The sequence below is a fragment of the Berghia stephanieae genome, chromosome 13 (assembly GCF_034508935.2).
Source record: "Berghia stephanieae isolate SIO BIC M18660-M18661 chromosome 13, UCSD_Bste_1.3, whole genome shotgun sequence".
NCBI lineage: Eukaryota > Metazoa > Mollusca > Gastropoda > Nudibranchia > Aeolidiidae > Berghia > Berghia stephanieae.
The window spans coordinates 2,246,737-2,261,736 of NC_088372.1; the positions used below are offsets into that span (position 1 = coordinate 2,246,737).

General features: G+C 36.7%; 1 protein-coding gene across 1 annotated transcript in view; it reads left to right on the forward strand.

Annotated features, from left to right (window-relative positions):
• The first annotated feature begins 2,744 nt into the window (after nucleotides 1-2,744).
• The window catches only part of LOC144959109 (CD63 antigen-like), a 16,239-nt gene continuing 3,983 nt past the window's right edge, over nucleotides 2,745-15,000 (forward strand). The window contains exons 1-5 of the mRNA XM_078891530.1: nucleotides 2,745-3,192; nucleotides 4,596-4,784; nucleotides 10,043-10,117; nucleotides 12,273-12,368; nucleotides 13,180-13,299. Of these exons, the coding sequence (XP_078747656.1) occupies nucleotides 3,130-3,192; nucleotides 4,596-4,784; nucleotides 10,043-10,117; nucleotides 12,273-12,368; nucleotides 13,180-13,299 (543 nt within the window). The 5' untranslated portion in view covers nucleotides 2,745-3,129. The remainder of the gene's footprint in view (nucleotides 3,193-4,595; nucleotides 4,785-10,042; nucleotides 10,118-12,272; nucleotides 12,369-13,179; nucleotides 13,300-15,000) is intronic.

The following is a 15,000-nucleotide window of genomic DNA, read 5'->3' on the forward strand; positions in this document are numbered from 1 at the left end:
TCCAGAGACTCCACTTCAGCTCTCGCTCTCAGGTCCTCATTTGAGATCGTGTTTGGCCAGAATATCTTGGAAGATTCGTCGCAAACATTTGTTTTGGAATACTTCAAATTTCTGGATTATACTCTCTGTGATCTTCCAACATTCTGATCCAAAGAGCAAAACGCTTAAGACATTACTTTTCAAAATCTTTATTTTAGTGCTGGAATATAATCCCGTTGGTCTTCCAACTAAGAACACAACACGTAAAAAATTGAGCTTTTATATAGCGCAATATCCACTAAACGTGCTCAAAGCGCTTTACAAGGGGTCCCTGGTCAACAGCAACATTTAACATGTAGGACGGGATATGACGCCTTTTATGCGATATTATAATTTTTCGGACAAAGACAACGCTGTTAACGGCCAGGTACTCATTTTACACCTGAGTACGGTGAGAGAATGTGAGTAAAGAGCCTTTTCCAAGGACTCAACTATGCGCCGAGCGCGAGGCTCGAACCCAGGACCTTCCGATCCGAAAGCGAGTGTCATACCACTAGACCACATAGCCGCACAATAATATTATTATACCCTCTGTGATCTTCCAACATTCTGATCCAAAGAGCAAAACGCTCAAGACATTACTTTTCAAAATCTTTATTTTAGAGCTGGAATATAATCCCGTTGCTCTCCAAATTTGTTTGAGGGAAAACCGAATGTCTGGTTTGCCTTACTGATTCTGGTTTTGATAGATAAATAACTGATAGCCTAAATGTGACCCATCGCCTCAAAACGGTATAAAGTCGGGTTGGTAAAGATGTTGAAAACTGAATTTATAGCCAGAAAAATCAGACTTGTGTTGAGTTTGTATGTTTTATTGAGGAGAGTGGATACCATATTTTAAGGTGCTAATGCCAACAATTTATATTTTTGACCAGTTTTAACATTTAATTCGGCTTTTAAGCATCTTGTTCGTTCCGACGATGAGTCACAAATAAGCTCAGAAGACAGCAGCAAAGCACCATCTTTCAACTAAGAACACAACACATAAAAAATTGAGCTTTTATATAGCGCAATATTCACTAAACGTGCTCAAAGCGCTTTACAGTGGGTCTCTGGCCAACAGCAAACATTTAGCATGTAGGACAGGACATGACGCCTTTTAGGCGATGTTACTTTTTTTTTTCGGACAGAGACAACGCTGTTAACGACCAGGTACTCGTTTTACACCTGAGTACGGTGAGAGAATTTGAGTAAAGAGCCTTCTCCAAGGACCCAGCTATGCGCTGAGCAAGGCTCGAACCCAGGACCTTCCGACACATACCTCTCAACAGCCATTTAAACAAAATTATAAAAGACCCGTCCCCTTCCTGCCCCCTTATGTCAACACCCCAATGAAACAGTAACACACCACTTGCTTGAATGTCAACCTCTTGAAGACCTGAGATGCACATTCCTCCCACCAAATCCAAGCATCAGTAACACACTTTATAGTCACCTGGAACAACTACAAAAGACGTCTAACTTCTACGTCATGGCACAAGACCGAAGGGCTAGAGCTCAGGTGGTCGCTGGTTCGGATAAGTGAGGAAGATCTAAGTATGTATCTATTTGAAGTTACAGTTTGAACGATTAAAGAAGTTACAGTTTGAACGATTTAAGAAGTTACAGTTTGAACGATTTAAGAAGTTACAGTTTGAACGATTTAAAAAGTTACAGTTTGAACGATTTAAGAAGTTACAGTTTGAACGATTTAAGAAGTTACAGTTTGAACGATTAAAGAAGTTACAGTTTGAACGATTTAAGAAGTTACAGTTTGAACGATTTAAGAAGTTACAGTTTGAACGATTTAAGACCAGTTAACTGCCGTACTCTGGAAAGAAAAATATTTAAAAATTTGACCAGAAAACTCGTGCTTAAAATATCGATCTATTTAAAGGGTGCTATTAGGGATCGACGCGTACATATTTGCAGGTCTGATAACCCAATTCCTTATGGGCTCATTGTTGTAATGGAAATCTTATTTTTAAAATGGACGCAAAATATTGTTTATTGCAACAGTGTGAAACTAGGCCCATAAGTGGGTTCGGATGTCAGACCTGCATATAATGAACACGTCGCTAGGAACCCCTGTAAAGCGCTTTGAGCACGTTTAGTAGATATTGCGTTGTATAAAAGCTTTATTATTATTATTATTATTATTATTATTATTATTATTATTATTATTATTATTATTATTATTATTATTATTATTATTATTATTATTTTCTTGTTTCTTTTCCTCAATTTGTAATCAACATTAGTGGCAAACACAAAATACAGACATTATGTTACTCGCCGTGTCGAATTCGGTATTAGATGGGAATATTCTAGGTGAAGGGGACTTCAATATTTATTATTTTAAAGTCAAAATTGAGTCTCAAAATTAGAACATTAATTTAGTTTGTTGTCGCTGAAGACACAAAACTCACTCCTCTCAGTAAAGGCATTAATTTTAACTCGAATTCTCTGGATTAAACATATTCACCCTCTTCAGAATAGCGTTTTGAGTATCCTAACATGATTTATGCTAATAATAGTCATTCGCTGAGATTGGGAAAGTCCTAAAGGATTTCTTCGTCACCGACCACAGCGTCGGCAGGTAAAAATAGCCATGATTAAATGTCACAAGACTGTTTATGACAGCAAGGTTATCCAATCAGAGAGCTTCAAAAATAGTTGCAACACAATTCAAAGAAGCACGTGAAAAATTTTGTAGTCCTCCGCGTACACTATAAATATTCAGATTCAGCACAGCAAGCTGAGATTTCGGGGTCCATAAGACAATTAAGTTAAATCTAATATTATCTTTTGCATTCAAAATTATCCATAAAGTCATACATATAAAAATAATCAAACGAACCCTTATATTAAAGATTTACTAATCAAGTATTTGCAATTTTAACGATAACTATTTTACATCGCGCTTGTATTTCGTTGAAAGACTGCCAGTGTTTATCGTTCTGTCGCAACGGGGAGGAAAGAGAACTTCGAGTTGTGGAAAAACATTCGAGGTTTCATTCACGAGCGGGCACTGAAACCTGTTGTTTGTTGTTCATATATTTTCGTAATTTGGAGATTTCTTTGGAAATTTACATAAATTAAGCTGCCAAAATGGTTGAGGGTGGAATGAAATGTATCAAATACCTCCTTTTCTTGTTTAACTTGATATTTGTGGTGAGTATTTATAGAGTTTATTTTTACCTTTAGATTGTCTGCTTCGTTCGTTGTTGCCACATCGACTGCTGGTGTTGAGGGGCGGTGTGTGTGTGGGTGACAAGATGGTTCGCGGCGGAGGTAAAAGATGAATTTCTAGCTATGGAATGAAGTTTTGGTCCACATCATGAAACATTTTCGTTATTTAACAACCAACAAAGGCAAATATCTTGCTGCTTCCTATTATCTAGACCCAGATCACTCGACTCACACTCACACTTGCAACCCACCCAGCCAAAATGCCAAAAATCGCAAATATAATGACAATAACAGATGTTTTAGTTGGTTTCAGTTTCAGTAGTTTGTTTTCCTGTGGTTAGTGGGCATCTCTGCATCTGCTGCATAATCATAGTCATAATGTCGTGCATTGAGAAGTGGAGTTATATTTGTAGTACTCGGTAATAGTTAACTTACACTCCTACTCATTCTACTGCTACTGCTACCTTTCTGACTTTCTGATTATTCTCAGGACTCGGCATGTCTGAGAATAAGAAAATTGATTATTGGCAGATTGAGACGGTGTCTGCCAATAATGATGGGCAGTAGTTATTCACAGACACTTTTTTGAAACTCCCCTCTTTTAAACATTTATCCACATTCCAGAATATGGAAAGTTGCGAAATGCAGTTAAAGTTAAAGTTAATAAAATATCAATAAAAACTTAAAATGAATTAACAAACAATAAATTAGTTGGGTCGACATTCATGAAGTGTCGTGGCCGAATGGTTAAGTCATATGCCTTAAAAGTAAAAGGCTTGTCGGAATTGATGCTGTGTGTTCGAATCCTGGTTCCGCCACTTTTTTTTGTTGTCTTCTTTCTTCTACAGAGCATTGCAAATGATAAAAATAAATGCCCCCCCCCCCCCCCTTTATTTTTTTCTCTCTCTCTACCAAATTTCATATTCGTCCCCACTCCGATCTCAAAAAGTATATTCTAAAAAGAATAAGTAATTAAAAATCAAACAAACAAAAGTATTCAGAGAGCGACCAAATGGTCAGATAGAGAAAAAAAAAACAATTAAAGTTTAAAAAAAAAAAATCATGCTCAGAAACGGTACAAGGCCAAACAAAAAAGGAGAAAAGACTCACTCAAAAAAAAGAAAAGAGCGATCAGATTCGAACCTTTGCAGCTAAAACTAAAAGGAAGGAACAAAATTAAAGGTGGTCTAACCCACTGATCTGTCTATTCACACCAATACCTGTGTATCATAAAATTCATATATATTATGTGAGTTATGAGGAGATGAAATTCCTATTTTTTGTTTCAAATTCCTATTTTTGGGCGTTCTGATTCCACTTTTGGAATGTGTGAAAGGTTGGCAGTTCTGGTTAATTGTGTAACATTTCTTTTTCTGTGTTGCCAGTTGGCTGGTATTGGGCTGATTGCCACAGGTGCCTATGTCAAGATCAAGCTGGATGAGTACTACGACTTCTTTGGCAATGACTACATGGGACCAGGGATATTACTTATAGTGGTGGGGGTCATCATCTTCCTGCTAGCCTTCTTCGGATGCTGCGGCGCTTACAAGGAGAACTATTGCCTCACCATGACTGTAAGTATGGGAGTGAGAAATGAGACTATTAGTATATTTTTTTTTTTTTTTTACGATAACTACTATGTTACTAGTGTGCATCTTGTGTGAGTGTGTCTCTATGTCAATATTGTATTGTTATAAGTGTGTAACCAAATGACAAATTGCCACTTTTTTGGGGACAATAAAGATTTATTATTATTATTATTATTATTATTATTATTATTATTATTATTATTATTATTATTATTATTATTATTATTATTATTAGTTTTAACCCTCTCCTTACCACCTACAGTAAAATCATCACATTTGTTAAACGACACAATATACATTTTTTCTTATTCAGATTTATTTTATACATCTTTGTTTAATTAATAATAACATAAAGCAGTTTTGTAGAGAGAATGTTTGAGTTTAAAAAGTCAATTTTTCTGCTGGGTAAGCCTGTCATTTTGGGGGGGGGGGGAAGTTGAAAATGATCGGTAAGGAGAGAGTTAAGGGTGTTTTTTTTGTCCAGCAGTTCCCCCAGCAGGTCCTGCCTGGGATTAATTGTTGATGGTGGACTGGTTTAGATGAATTTTTCTATTTTAATTTTACTATTTCAAAGTTTTATTTCCCTCATTTTTTAACATCTTAACAACGCCACAACCACATTATCTCATTCGTCTGTAGTGTTCCATTCATTTTGTTGATAAAGGGGAAACGACACGTAACGTCCATTTTATCTGTTTTCGTATATTAAATTGAAGCTTACATTCAATTTCACATTGTTATTAATTTCTTCGAGCTTCGAGCAGCAACATTTACATTTTTTTTAAAACTGGGACTTTGTGTGTGTTGAAGTTAAAATGACCCTTGCGTGTCTCAGGGTGATGCTTTTTTGACTAACAAATTAAGATTACATAATCGTCCAAGCAGTCTGTTGTTTTGGGTCATGGTTGTGCGTTAGGGTGTCCTACTTTAGTTCTTTGCCACACTATATATATAGATAGTTCGAAGATGACGTCACTCATGTCTTTGTTATTGTTTTTTGCCATCCGTGTTGATGAGTAATGCTCGTTGAACTGCATTAACCTGACTATAAACGTTCATGAATACACAGTTTTGTGTGTTGGTACGTAATACTTCCTGATGGCAATGTTATGAGCTTCTTAGCCAAGCGCATACTATGTGAATGCAGTTGGATAAATTTTGATTGAAGAAAGAAATGGATCATATTCATAGTTTCAAATTATATTGGCCTACCTAGTTACTTAAAGCCCACTTAAAAACGTTATCTTTGAACATCTATCTAGTTGATAGGGTTAAGTAAGGTTCACTGATTTCCTTTGTCCAAATTTGACCTTTGACCTACTTGGGTAGGATTGTGAAACTTAATGTTAATAAGTTATTTTGATACCTCAGAATGAATGAACTGTTTTCTATGTGTCATCATCCGTTCAATAATTAATTCTCATTCAATTCTAGAGTGTGTGTGTGTGTGTGTGTGGGGGGGGGGGGGGGGGGGGGGGGGGGGGTGGTAAGAGGGTTATTTAGATTTGAACTTGGATAGTACAAAAACATAAGGACAATGTTAGTGAGTTACTCTTTCTCTGCCATTGAATTCAGTCAGGCACATTCCACATTTGATGGTGCAAAGCTCCAGTGACTCTCCATTCAATTCAAACATTCAACTGTAATAAAATAAATATTAACTACTAAGTATGAGATGCAGAGTTGCCAGATTGGGCGACAAGTTGCTAATTGGGCTATTTTTTCATGCTGTTTGCTTTAAAAAAATATAAATTTGCGACTTTCGACTTTTTTGGGCTACGTTTTATTATAATCTGCAAATTTTGGGCTATATCTTAGATATTATAACTAAAATATTAAGTACAATGTTAAAATAGCTATTAAAATCATTATGTAAAAAAAAAAACAAATAAAACTTGACAATTAAAAGGCCAAAATGTATCTGAGACGATGTGATAGGGCCAGAGAATGAACAATTATATCCAGTCCTAAAATAAAGTTATATTCATCTATAGATGGGAGGGGGGGGGGGTTAGTGAAATATCAAAGTTTGCGAATTTTTTCTTAATTGTTCGACTTTTAGCTAAAACCTTTGCGACTTTGAAAAAAACTATCTGGCAACCCTGATGAGCTATTCCTTACTCTACCATTTCGACTGAACATATTGAACCTTAGATGAGATTGCAGCATTTTATCAAGGTTGTTGTCTGTCTTTGGGGAGTCTCAGGAAGAATGCGTTTCTACTTTGTTTTGTCCTTTTATAGTGCGACTATGTGGTCTAGTGGTATGACACTTGGTTTCGGATCGGAAGGTCCTGGGTTCGAGCCTCGCACGGCACATAGTTGAATCCTTGGAAAAGGCTGTTTACTCACATTCTCTCACCGTACTCGGGTGTAAAATGAGTACCTGTAAGTTAACAGTGTTGTCTCTCTGTCCGAAAAATTGTAATATCTCCTAGCTGGCATCGTGTTTCGTCCTAGATGTTAAGTGTTGCTGTTGGCCAGGGACCCTTTATAAAGCGCTTTGAGCACGTTTAGTGGATATTGCGCTATATTAAATCTCAAAGTTCAAGTTCAAGTTGAATTCTAGTGTGTGTATTGAATGGTGCAAAGCTGACTGACTCTCCATTCAAGTCAAATATTGGACTTGTAATAAAATCTATATCATGTCACCTCCTACGTTTTTAAGTGTTGCTGTTGGCCAGGGACCCTTTGTAAAGCGCTTTGAGCATGTTTAGTGGATATATTGCGCTACATAAAATCTCAAGTTCGTTTGTTTGTTTGTTTATTTTTATTGGATGTCTTATTTAGTTATTGGGTGTTTCTAGAATTTTCAGGTTTCTTATCCTCCTTCATGTTATATGTCTCCCATAATGGGCAGGGAGGTACATGCTGTGTCTTCTATACCCCTATACTCATTTTCAAATGCCTGTGCTTGTGTCTGGATGAGACTTATACTTTTAGTGATCTCAAACTAAGTACTTTGATGGTGTGCTCTTGGAATCTACATCTGTTTCCTATTTGAACCAATTCCCCTTTGTCTTACCTTTTCTTTGGTGCTTTAATTGTATGTCTAGAAATTTTTACTATCCCATTTTCTTCCTCTTTACTGGCGCTGATATGACCTTAATGTGTTGCAAGCGTCATAAAACCCTTAAAAAACAAACAAACAAACAGTTATTGGGTGTTAATAGAATGTGAAGGTTTCTTATCCTACTTCATGTTATATGTCCAGTCAGCACTTCTGCATAACGTAAGCTACTACATAAAAATGTTGTTCAGAGATTTAAATGATAAATATTACCATGGCTTTGATTTAAAGTAGATATTTATCCTTGACACACACACACAAAAGGGATTTTATTGCAGTGTGCAAAATGGCACACTGGTGCTTCTCAGGGGTCTTTTGTTTGGGTTGAAAGGATTGGACGCGCTTCAGTTGACATGTGATTGGTGGGGCGGTTTATAAGCAACGTACATGTGATTGGTGGGGCGGTTTATAAGCAACGTAACCCCTGATAATAATAATGATAATGATATCATACATTGATGAAATACCTTTTTTGCTGTTTTGATAAATGACTGTAGAAGTAGACGTTTATTTGACTATAGCAGGCTGAGAATCTTCCGCCTAAAGGAGGATTTCCAGCTAAATGGTGGTTCATCTCCGCCCATCCCAATCACAATTCCTCCTTTTTTTTCTTTTTTTTTTTTTCTTTTTTTTTTTTTTTTTTTTTTTTAATTGAAATTTTTTATTTATTTATTTATTTCTTTTTTTTGAATGAATGAATAAAAACTATTCACTACAGACCACATCAATATCCCAACCACCACCACATACCGTATTGGTCTTGATCTGCACACTGATATATTTCCTCCTCACCCCTGAGCCTCAAAATTGAACAAAATACTAACTAAACACAGTACTTTTCGGACTCAAAATTCTTTTTCAAGGAATAACCAAAAAAAGTAAACACAAATAGTTATGTTTTAATAGTTTTTTTGGTGTTTTTTTTTTTTTTTTGGCTGAAGAAGGGTTTTGGGCCTGAAACCTTTTTTTAAAAGTTATTACTATTCATTTTTTTGTTTATTACTATATTGTACAGCCCAAAGGTTCTAGCATCAGCTTTAGTGTCACTTTGACTCGTGTGTTAGTTGGAATTTACTCTTGGCCCACTCATTGTCTCTCAGGATAGGGTTTGTGTCAGAGTTCACTAAAATGTCCGATTGTAGATTTTATTTTAAAATGTCCTTTTTGAAAAAAATTATATGTAAATGTTGCTGCTCGAAGCCCAGAGAAATAAATAACAATGTGAAATTAATTGAATGTAAGCTTCGATTTACAATATACGAAAACAGATACAATGGACGTTCGGGTTTCCTCTTTATCAACAAAACAGGATGGGATGAAACACTACAGACGAATGAGATAATGTGGTAGTGGCGTTGTCTTAATGAGTGTATTCCTCATAGTGGGGACCTGTGCTTGCGTCTTGATGAGACTTTTAGGTGATCTCAAACTAAGTACATTGATAATGTGCTCTTGGAATCTACACCTGTTTCCTATTTGAACCAATTCCCCGTTGTCTTACCTTTTCTTTGGTGCTTTACTTATAATTCTAGAACTTTTTACTATCCCATTTTCTTCCTTATTACTGGCGCTGATATGACCTTAATGCGTTGCAAGCATTGTAAAACCCTAAAAAACAAACATATTGGCCTAAAAGCATAGGTGCGAAATTTTAATTTTTTATTGCCGGCTGTATTTACAGGTCTTGTTGTCCCAACTCTGTATGTAAAACGTCTACAAATTAAGGTATCTCTGAGTTTTGGTAACTGTATTGATGCTATGATAATGTGTGGCTATGTGGTGGGTCCTGGGTTCGAGCCTTGCTCGGCGCATAGTTGAGTCCTTGGAGAAGGCTCTTTACTCACATTCTCTCACTGTACTCAGGTGTAAAATGAGCCTGTTAACAGCGTTGTCTTTGTCCGAAAAATTGTAATATCTATATATTATATATATTATAATATAAATGTTACCTGGCCGTTAACCGCGTTGTCTCTGTCCGAATAAAAATTGTAATATTGCCTAACAGGCGTCATGTCCCGTCCTTAATGCTAAATGTTGTTATTGGCCAGGGACCCCTTGTAAACCACTTTGCACACATTTAGTGGATATTGCGCTATATAAAAGCTCAAAGCTCAACCGAGTTATTGACATTATTTAATTTTAATAATTTTTTTATTTTTTTTATCCTTCCACAGTTTGCTGTCCTGTTGGTTTTGATCTTTATCCTGGAGCTGGCCGGAGGTATCGCTGGATTTGTCATGAGGAATGATGTAAGTCTTATTCATGAGCCAGTGGTTGACTTTGGAGCTTTTGCCTTGAGGGGGCAGCGTGGCTCAGTGGTACGGTCTTTGCTTTGTACCCAAAGGTAACGAGTTCGATCACCTGCAGCGGCGCTGTGTGGCCATGAGCAAGTCACCTAGCCCTAGCTCACTTTGCAGCGCTGCACCGCGGCTGATGCCTGGGTTATTCTAGTAGTTTTCCGTATGGGATGAATAAAGGGAATTTTATTTATTTGTTTATTTTATTACTCAGCAACCTTCATTGTTATTGTCTGGCAGGCAGCAGCTTCAACCACTTGAACTTGCCATCATCATCTTCATAGCCTGTCTCTCCAACACCGAACCCACTCCATCGTCTGCTCTGGGCATCCACATATGTACACAAGCTAGTCTCAGTGAGCCAGCCCCCACTTTTTCATGCTTCCAGCTCGTCTTGAAGACAGCCTGAAGATGGCAGAGCATCTGGTTGAACATTGCGTAGAGTGACACAGATGACGGGTGTGGTGGAGAAGTGGCTGTCGGGATAGTTAGTTCAACATAGCATTGTTGTGTGAAAACATTGGAAGATGCTACTGCTTACTCCCTTCTAAAGGGACATAAATCTTAAATACAATCTAGAATTCCTCTAACCTCCTTGAGGATGGCTTCTGTAGAGATGCCAACTGCTGTATTTTAGGGTTTTGAATTGAGTAAATCCTCACATGCATGATTGATCCAATTTTATAAATAATAATAATAATGCTGAAAACTTATATAGAGCGCTATAATTCCATGAAACCAGACTCTAAGCGCTTATTATTTTCTTTACTATTTATTGATATTTGCACATGTAATTTGACTAAATGATAGTCTTTTTAATTGTTTTGTATGGCATATTTCTATTGGACTTCAGTATAAAGACTTGCTCCTGGCTTGATTTAGAAAATAAGAATCCAAGATAATTTTTCCCTAAAACTTGGGTGCAAGATTTCCTGGTGTTTTTAAATAAAATGGATTTTCGTTTTATTCTGGCATTTAGATCGCCCCAACATAATTGTCTTTTCTAACAGTTGGTCACATTTCAAAATAATTTTCAGGCTTTTTGTATTTGTTGAAAATGGGGTGGCCTCGCTTCCTCTTCCTTGGGGTGTCCATCGCAAAGCCTTTCTTATCAGGCGGGTGGTTGGATGGGAGCATCACCCTTGAATCGTATACCTATGATGTTCGCATGGGTGTACTATCCGATAGTGATGTCGTTGGATGGGAGCATCACCCTTGAATCGTATACCTATGATGTTCGCATGGGTGTACGATCCGATAGTGATGTCGTTGGATGGGAGCATCACCCTTGAATCGTATACCTATGATGTTCGCATGGGTGTACGATCCGATAGTGATGTCGTTGGATGGGAGCATCACCCTTGAATCGTATACCTATGATGTTCGCATGGGTGTACGATCCGATAGTGATGTCGTTGGATGGGAGCATCACCCTTGAATCGTATACCTATGATGTTCGCATGGGTGTACGATCCGATAGTGATGTCGTTGGATGGGAGCATCACCCTTGAATCGTATACCTATGATGTTCGCATGGGTGTACGATCCGATAGTGATGTCGTTGGATGGGAGCATCACCCTTGAATCGTATACCTATGATGTTCGCATGGGTGTACGATCCGATAGTGATGTCGTTGGATGGGAGCATCACCCTTGAATCGTATACCTATGCTGTTCGCATGGGTGTACGATCCGATAGTGATGTCGTTGGATGGGAGCATCACCCTTGAATCGTATACCTATGATGTTCGCATGGGTGTACGATCCGATAGTGATGTCGTTTCTTCTTCTCTTTACTAGCCTATCCTGCTTCTTTGGTTTGGGATTGTATTTTTGACAGGGGATATTTTTTTTTCTGTAAATCTTCTGCCTGTTTGTTCTTGGTTATTTATAATTTAGCTTATGATATCTTTAGGTTATGATTTTGATTTACATTTGTACTATTTTTGTTAGATTGCTTGTTTTTTTGTTTCAGCGGTCTCTCATATAACCTCAATTGTGTTGGAAGAGACCTAAAGCAACAAACAAACAAAAAACTTTCTTATCAGTGTTTCATTGACGTGTACGTTCTGGTTAAAATGTTTGTTTTTTTTCTCTATTCCGCCAGATTGAGGATGATGTTGACAAACAGTTGAAGAAAGCTCAAGAGAACTATAACGATAAGTCTGGTGTCCGAGATACCTGGGATAAACTCCAGGAAGAGGTGAGTTGCTGTGCTGTTGTGATCGACAGGAAGTTTATGTGTTGCTTTGTGGTCTAGTGGTACGACACATGCTTTCAGATCGGAAGGCCCTGAGCTCGAGCCTCGCTCGGTGCATAGTTTAGTCCTTAGAAAAGAAAAGGCTCTTTACTATCATTCTCTCACCGTACATGGGGGTGTAAAATGAGTACCTGGCCGTTAACAGCGTTGTCTCTGTTGGGAAAGAAGAAAGTGGATTATCGCCGAACAGGCGTCAGGTCTCGTTCTACACGTTACGTGTTGCTGTTGGTCAGGTACTCTTTGTAAAGGGCTTTGAGCACGTTTAGTGGAGATAACGCTATAGAAAAGCCCAAGTTGAAGTCATAAATAACTTCATGGTGAAGAGTTTGTTGTAGGCCTCTCCTGACCAATACCGATCTTTTTTAATTTTTCTCTGTAAAAAGACTATCAACAATAATTATAAAATAACTTACTTAGTACTTGTCACAGGATGGCGGATGTTTCGGGCTCAAATCCCTTTCTCAGCCAATAACGAAAATGTTTACCACAATGATAGCTGTTATTATTATTATTAGTATGGTTAGTATTATTATTAGTATGGTTAGTATTATTATTATATTTATTATTATTATTAAATATTATTATTATTAGTAGTAGTAGTAGTAATAGTAGTAGTAGTATGGTTTGTATTATTATTATTATTATTATTATTATTATTATTATTTATTTTCTTTTTTTTTTTTTAATTATTGAAGTATATATTTTTCAGTCTCAGTTTTTATGTCAAATTTCTTTTTCTCATTTCACCTCTTAGTTTGATTGCTGTGGGGTCAACAATGCATCTGAATGGAAGCAGGTCACCGGTGCGAACCCACCCAAGTCCTGCTGTCCCTCAAGCGTTGTCACTTGTACTTATGCCAACGCTTACCCAGAGGTATGTTTTGTAAGATGTGAGGACGTTGCGATCTTACTAAGTTAAAAATAAAAGAATGCCAACGACAAGTGAAAGATAAGATTATAAGTTTAATAATAAATGGACGGAGAGACTGTTACTCCAATCGGAAGTAGGAAACCGGAAGTAAACAATATAAAAAGTGGCCAGATAATTTAGGGAGTAATCCACTAAACATTATTGAGCGCCACAGTTTAAGCCTTTTTTTTTTTTTTGGAAAATGAACTTCAGATAGCTGGCTGGGGTTCCTTACCTCCCATAGTGGGCATGGAGGGAGGCACTATCCCCCTATATGTTTCCAACATGCTTTCTGTCTTTGTTTTGGAGACTTTTGTTTTTGTCCTGGCCCTGGCTGGATACCCTAGCCGGCAGGGAGGCACTATCCCCCTGTATCTGTTTCCAACATGCTTTCTGTCTTTGTCTTGGAATGAGATTACTTTTGTTTTGTCCTGGCCCTGGCTGGATACCCTAGCCGGGAGGGAAACAGTCAAATATATAGTTGGGAGTTTTGGGAGATGATATTTTTTGTCTTGTAAATCATCTCTCTGTTGTACACTCAACTGTGTTATGTTTTGTAAACATTTGAGTGTATCCCTCTTAGTGTCTGAATGAGAGTTTTAGGTGATCTCAAACGATGTACTTTGATAGTGTGCTCTTGGAATTTAGATGTTTTCTATTTGAACCAATTCCCCTTTGTCTTCCCTTTTCTTGCGTGCTTTAATTGTAATTCTAGAACTTTTTACCATCCCATTTGACTGGCGCTGATATGACCTAAATGTGTTGCAAGTGCTGTAAAACCCATTAAGAACATTTATCGCTTTCGGATCGGACAGTCCTGGGTTTGAGCTTCGCTCAGCGCATAGATGAGTCCTTTGGAAAAGGTTCTTTACTCACATTCTCTCACCGTACTCAAGTGTAAAATGACTACCCCGGCCATTAACAACGTTGTCTCTGTCCGAAAAAATTGTGATATCGCCCAGCAGGCTCATGTCCCATCCTGCATATCAAGTGTTGCTGTTGGCCAAGGACCTCTTGTAAAGCACTTTGAGCACGTTTAGTAGATATTGCTCTATATAGAAGCTCATTTTTTAATTTTAAAAATTATATATATATATATATATATATATATATATATTATATATATATATATATATATATATAATTATGATATATTATTATTATTATTATTATTATATTATTATTATATTTATTATTATTATTATTTATTATTATTATTATATTAGGATTATAATTATGATATTATATATATATATATATATATATATATATATATATATATAAAATATATATATATATATATATATATATATATATATATATATATATATATATATATATTATATATATTATATATATATATATATATATATATATATATTATATATATATATACAGTGCACTCTGGATACGTCGACGTTGCCTAAGTCGATTTTTACCCAAGTCGATTTTTTTTCTTGGTCCCTCCCCTTCTTCCTATATAACATTAGTAAAAAAAAAAAAAAACTCCACATAAGTCGATGTCGCTTAAGTCGATGTTATTATCACTCATGACTACAATAAAATCACAAACAAGTATTTCCATTGCTTCAAAAAGCCACCAGTAAGAATTTTCAGTGGTTAAGAATATCCGCGCACGATTGGCGCACATCGATGTGATGTAGG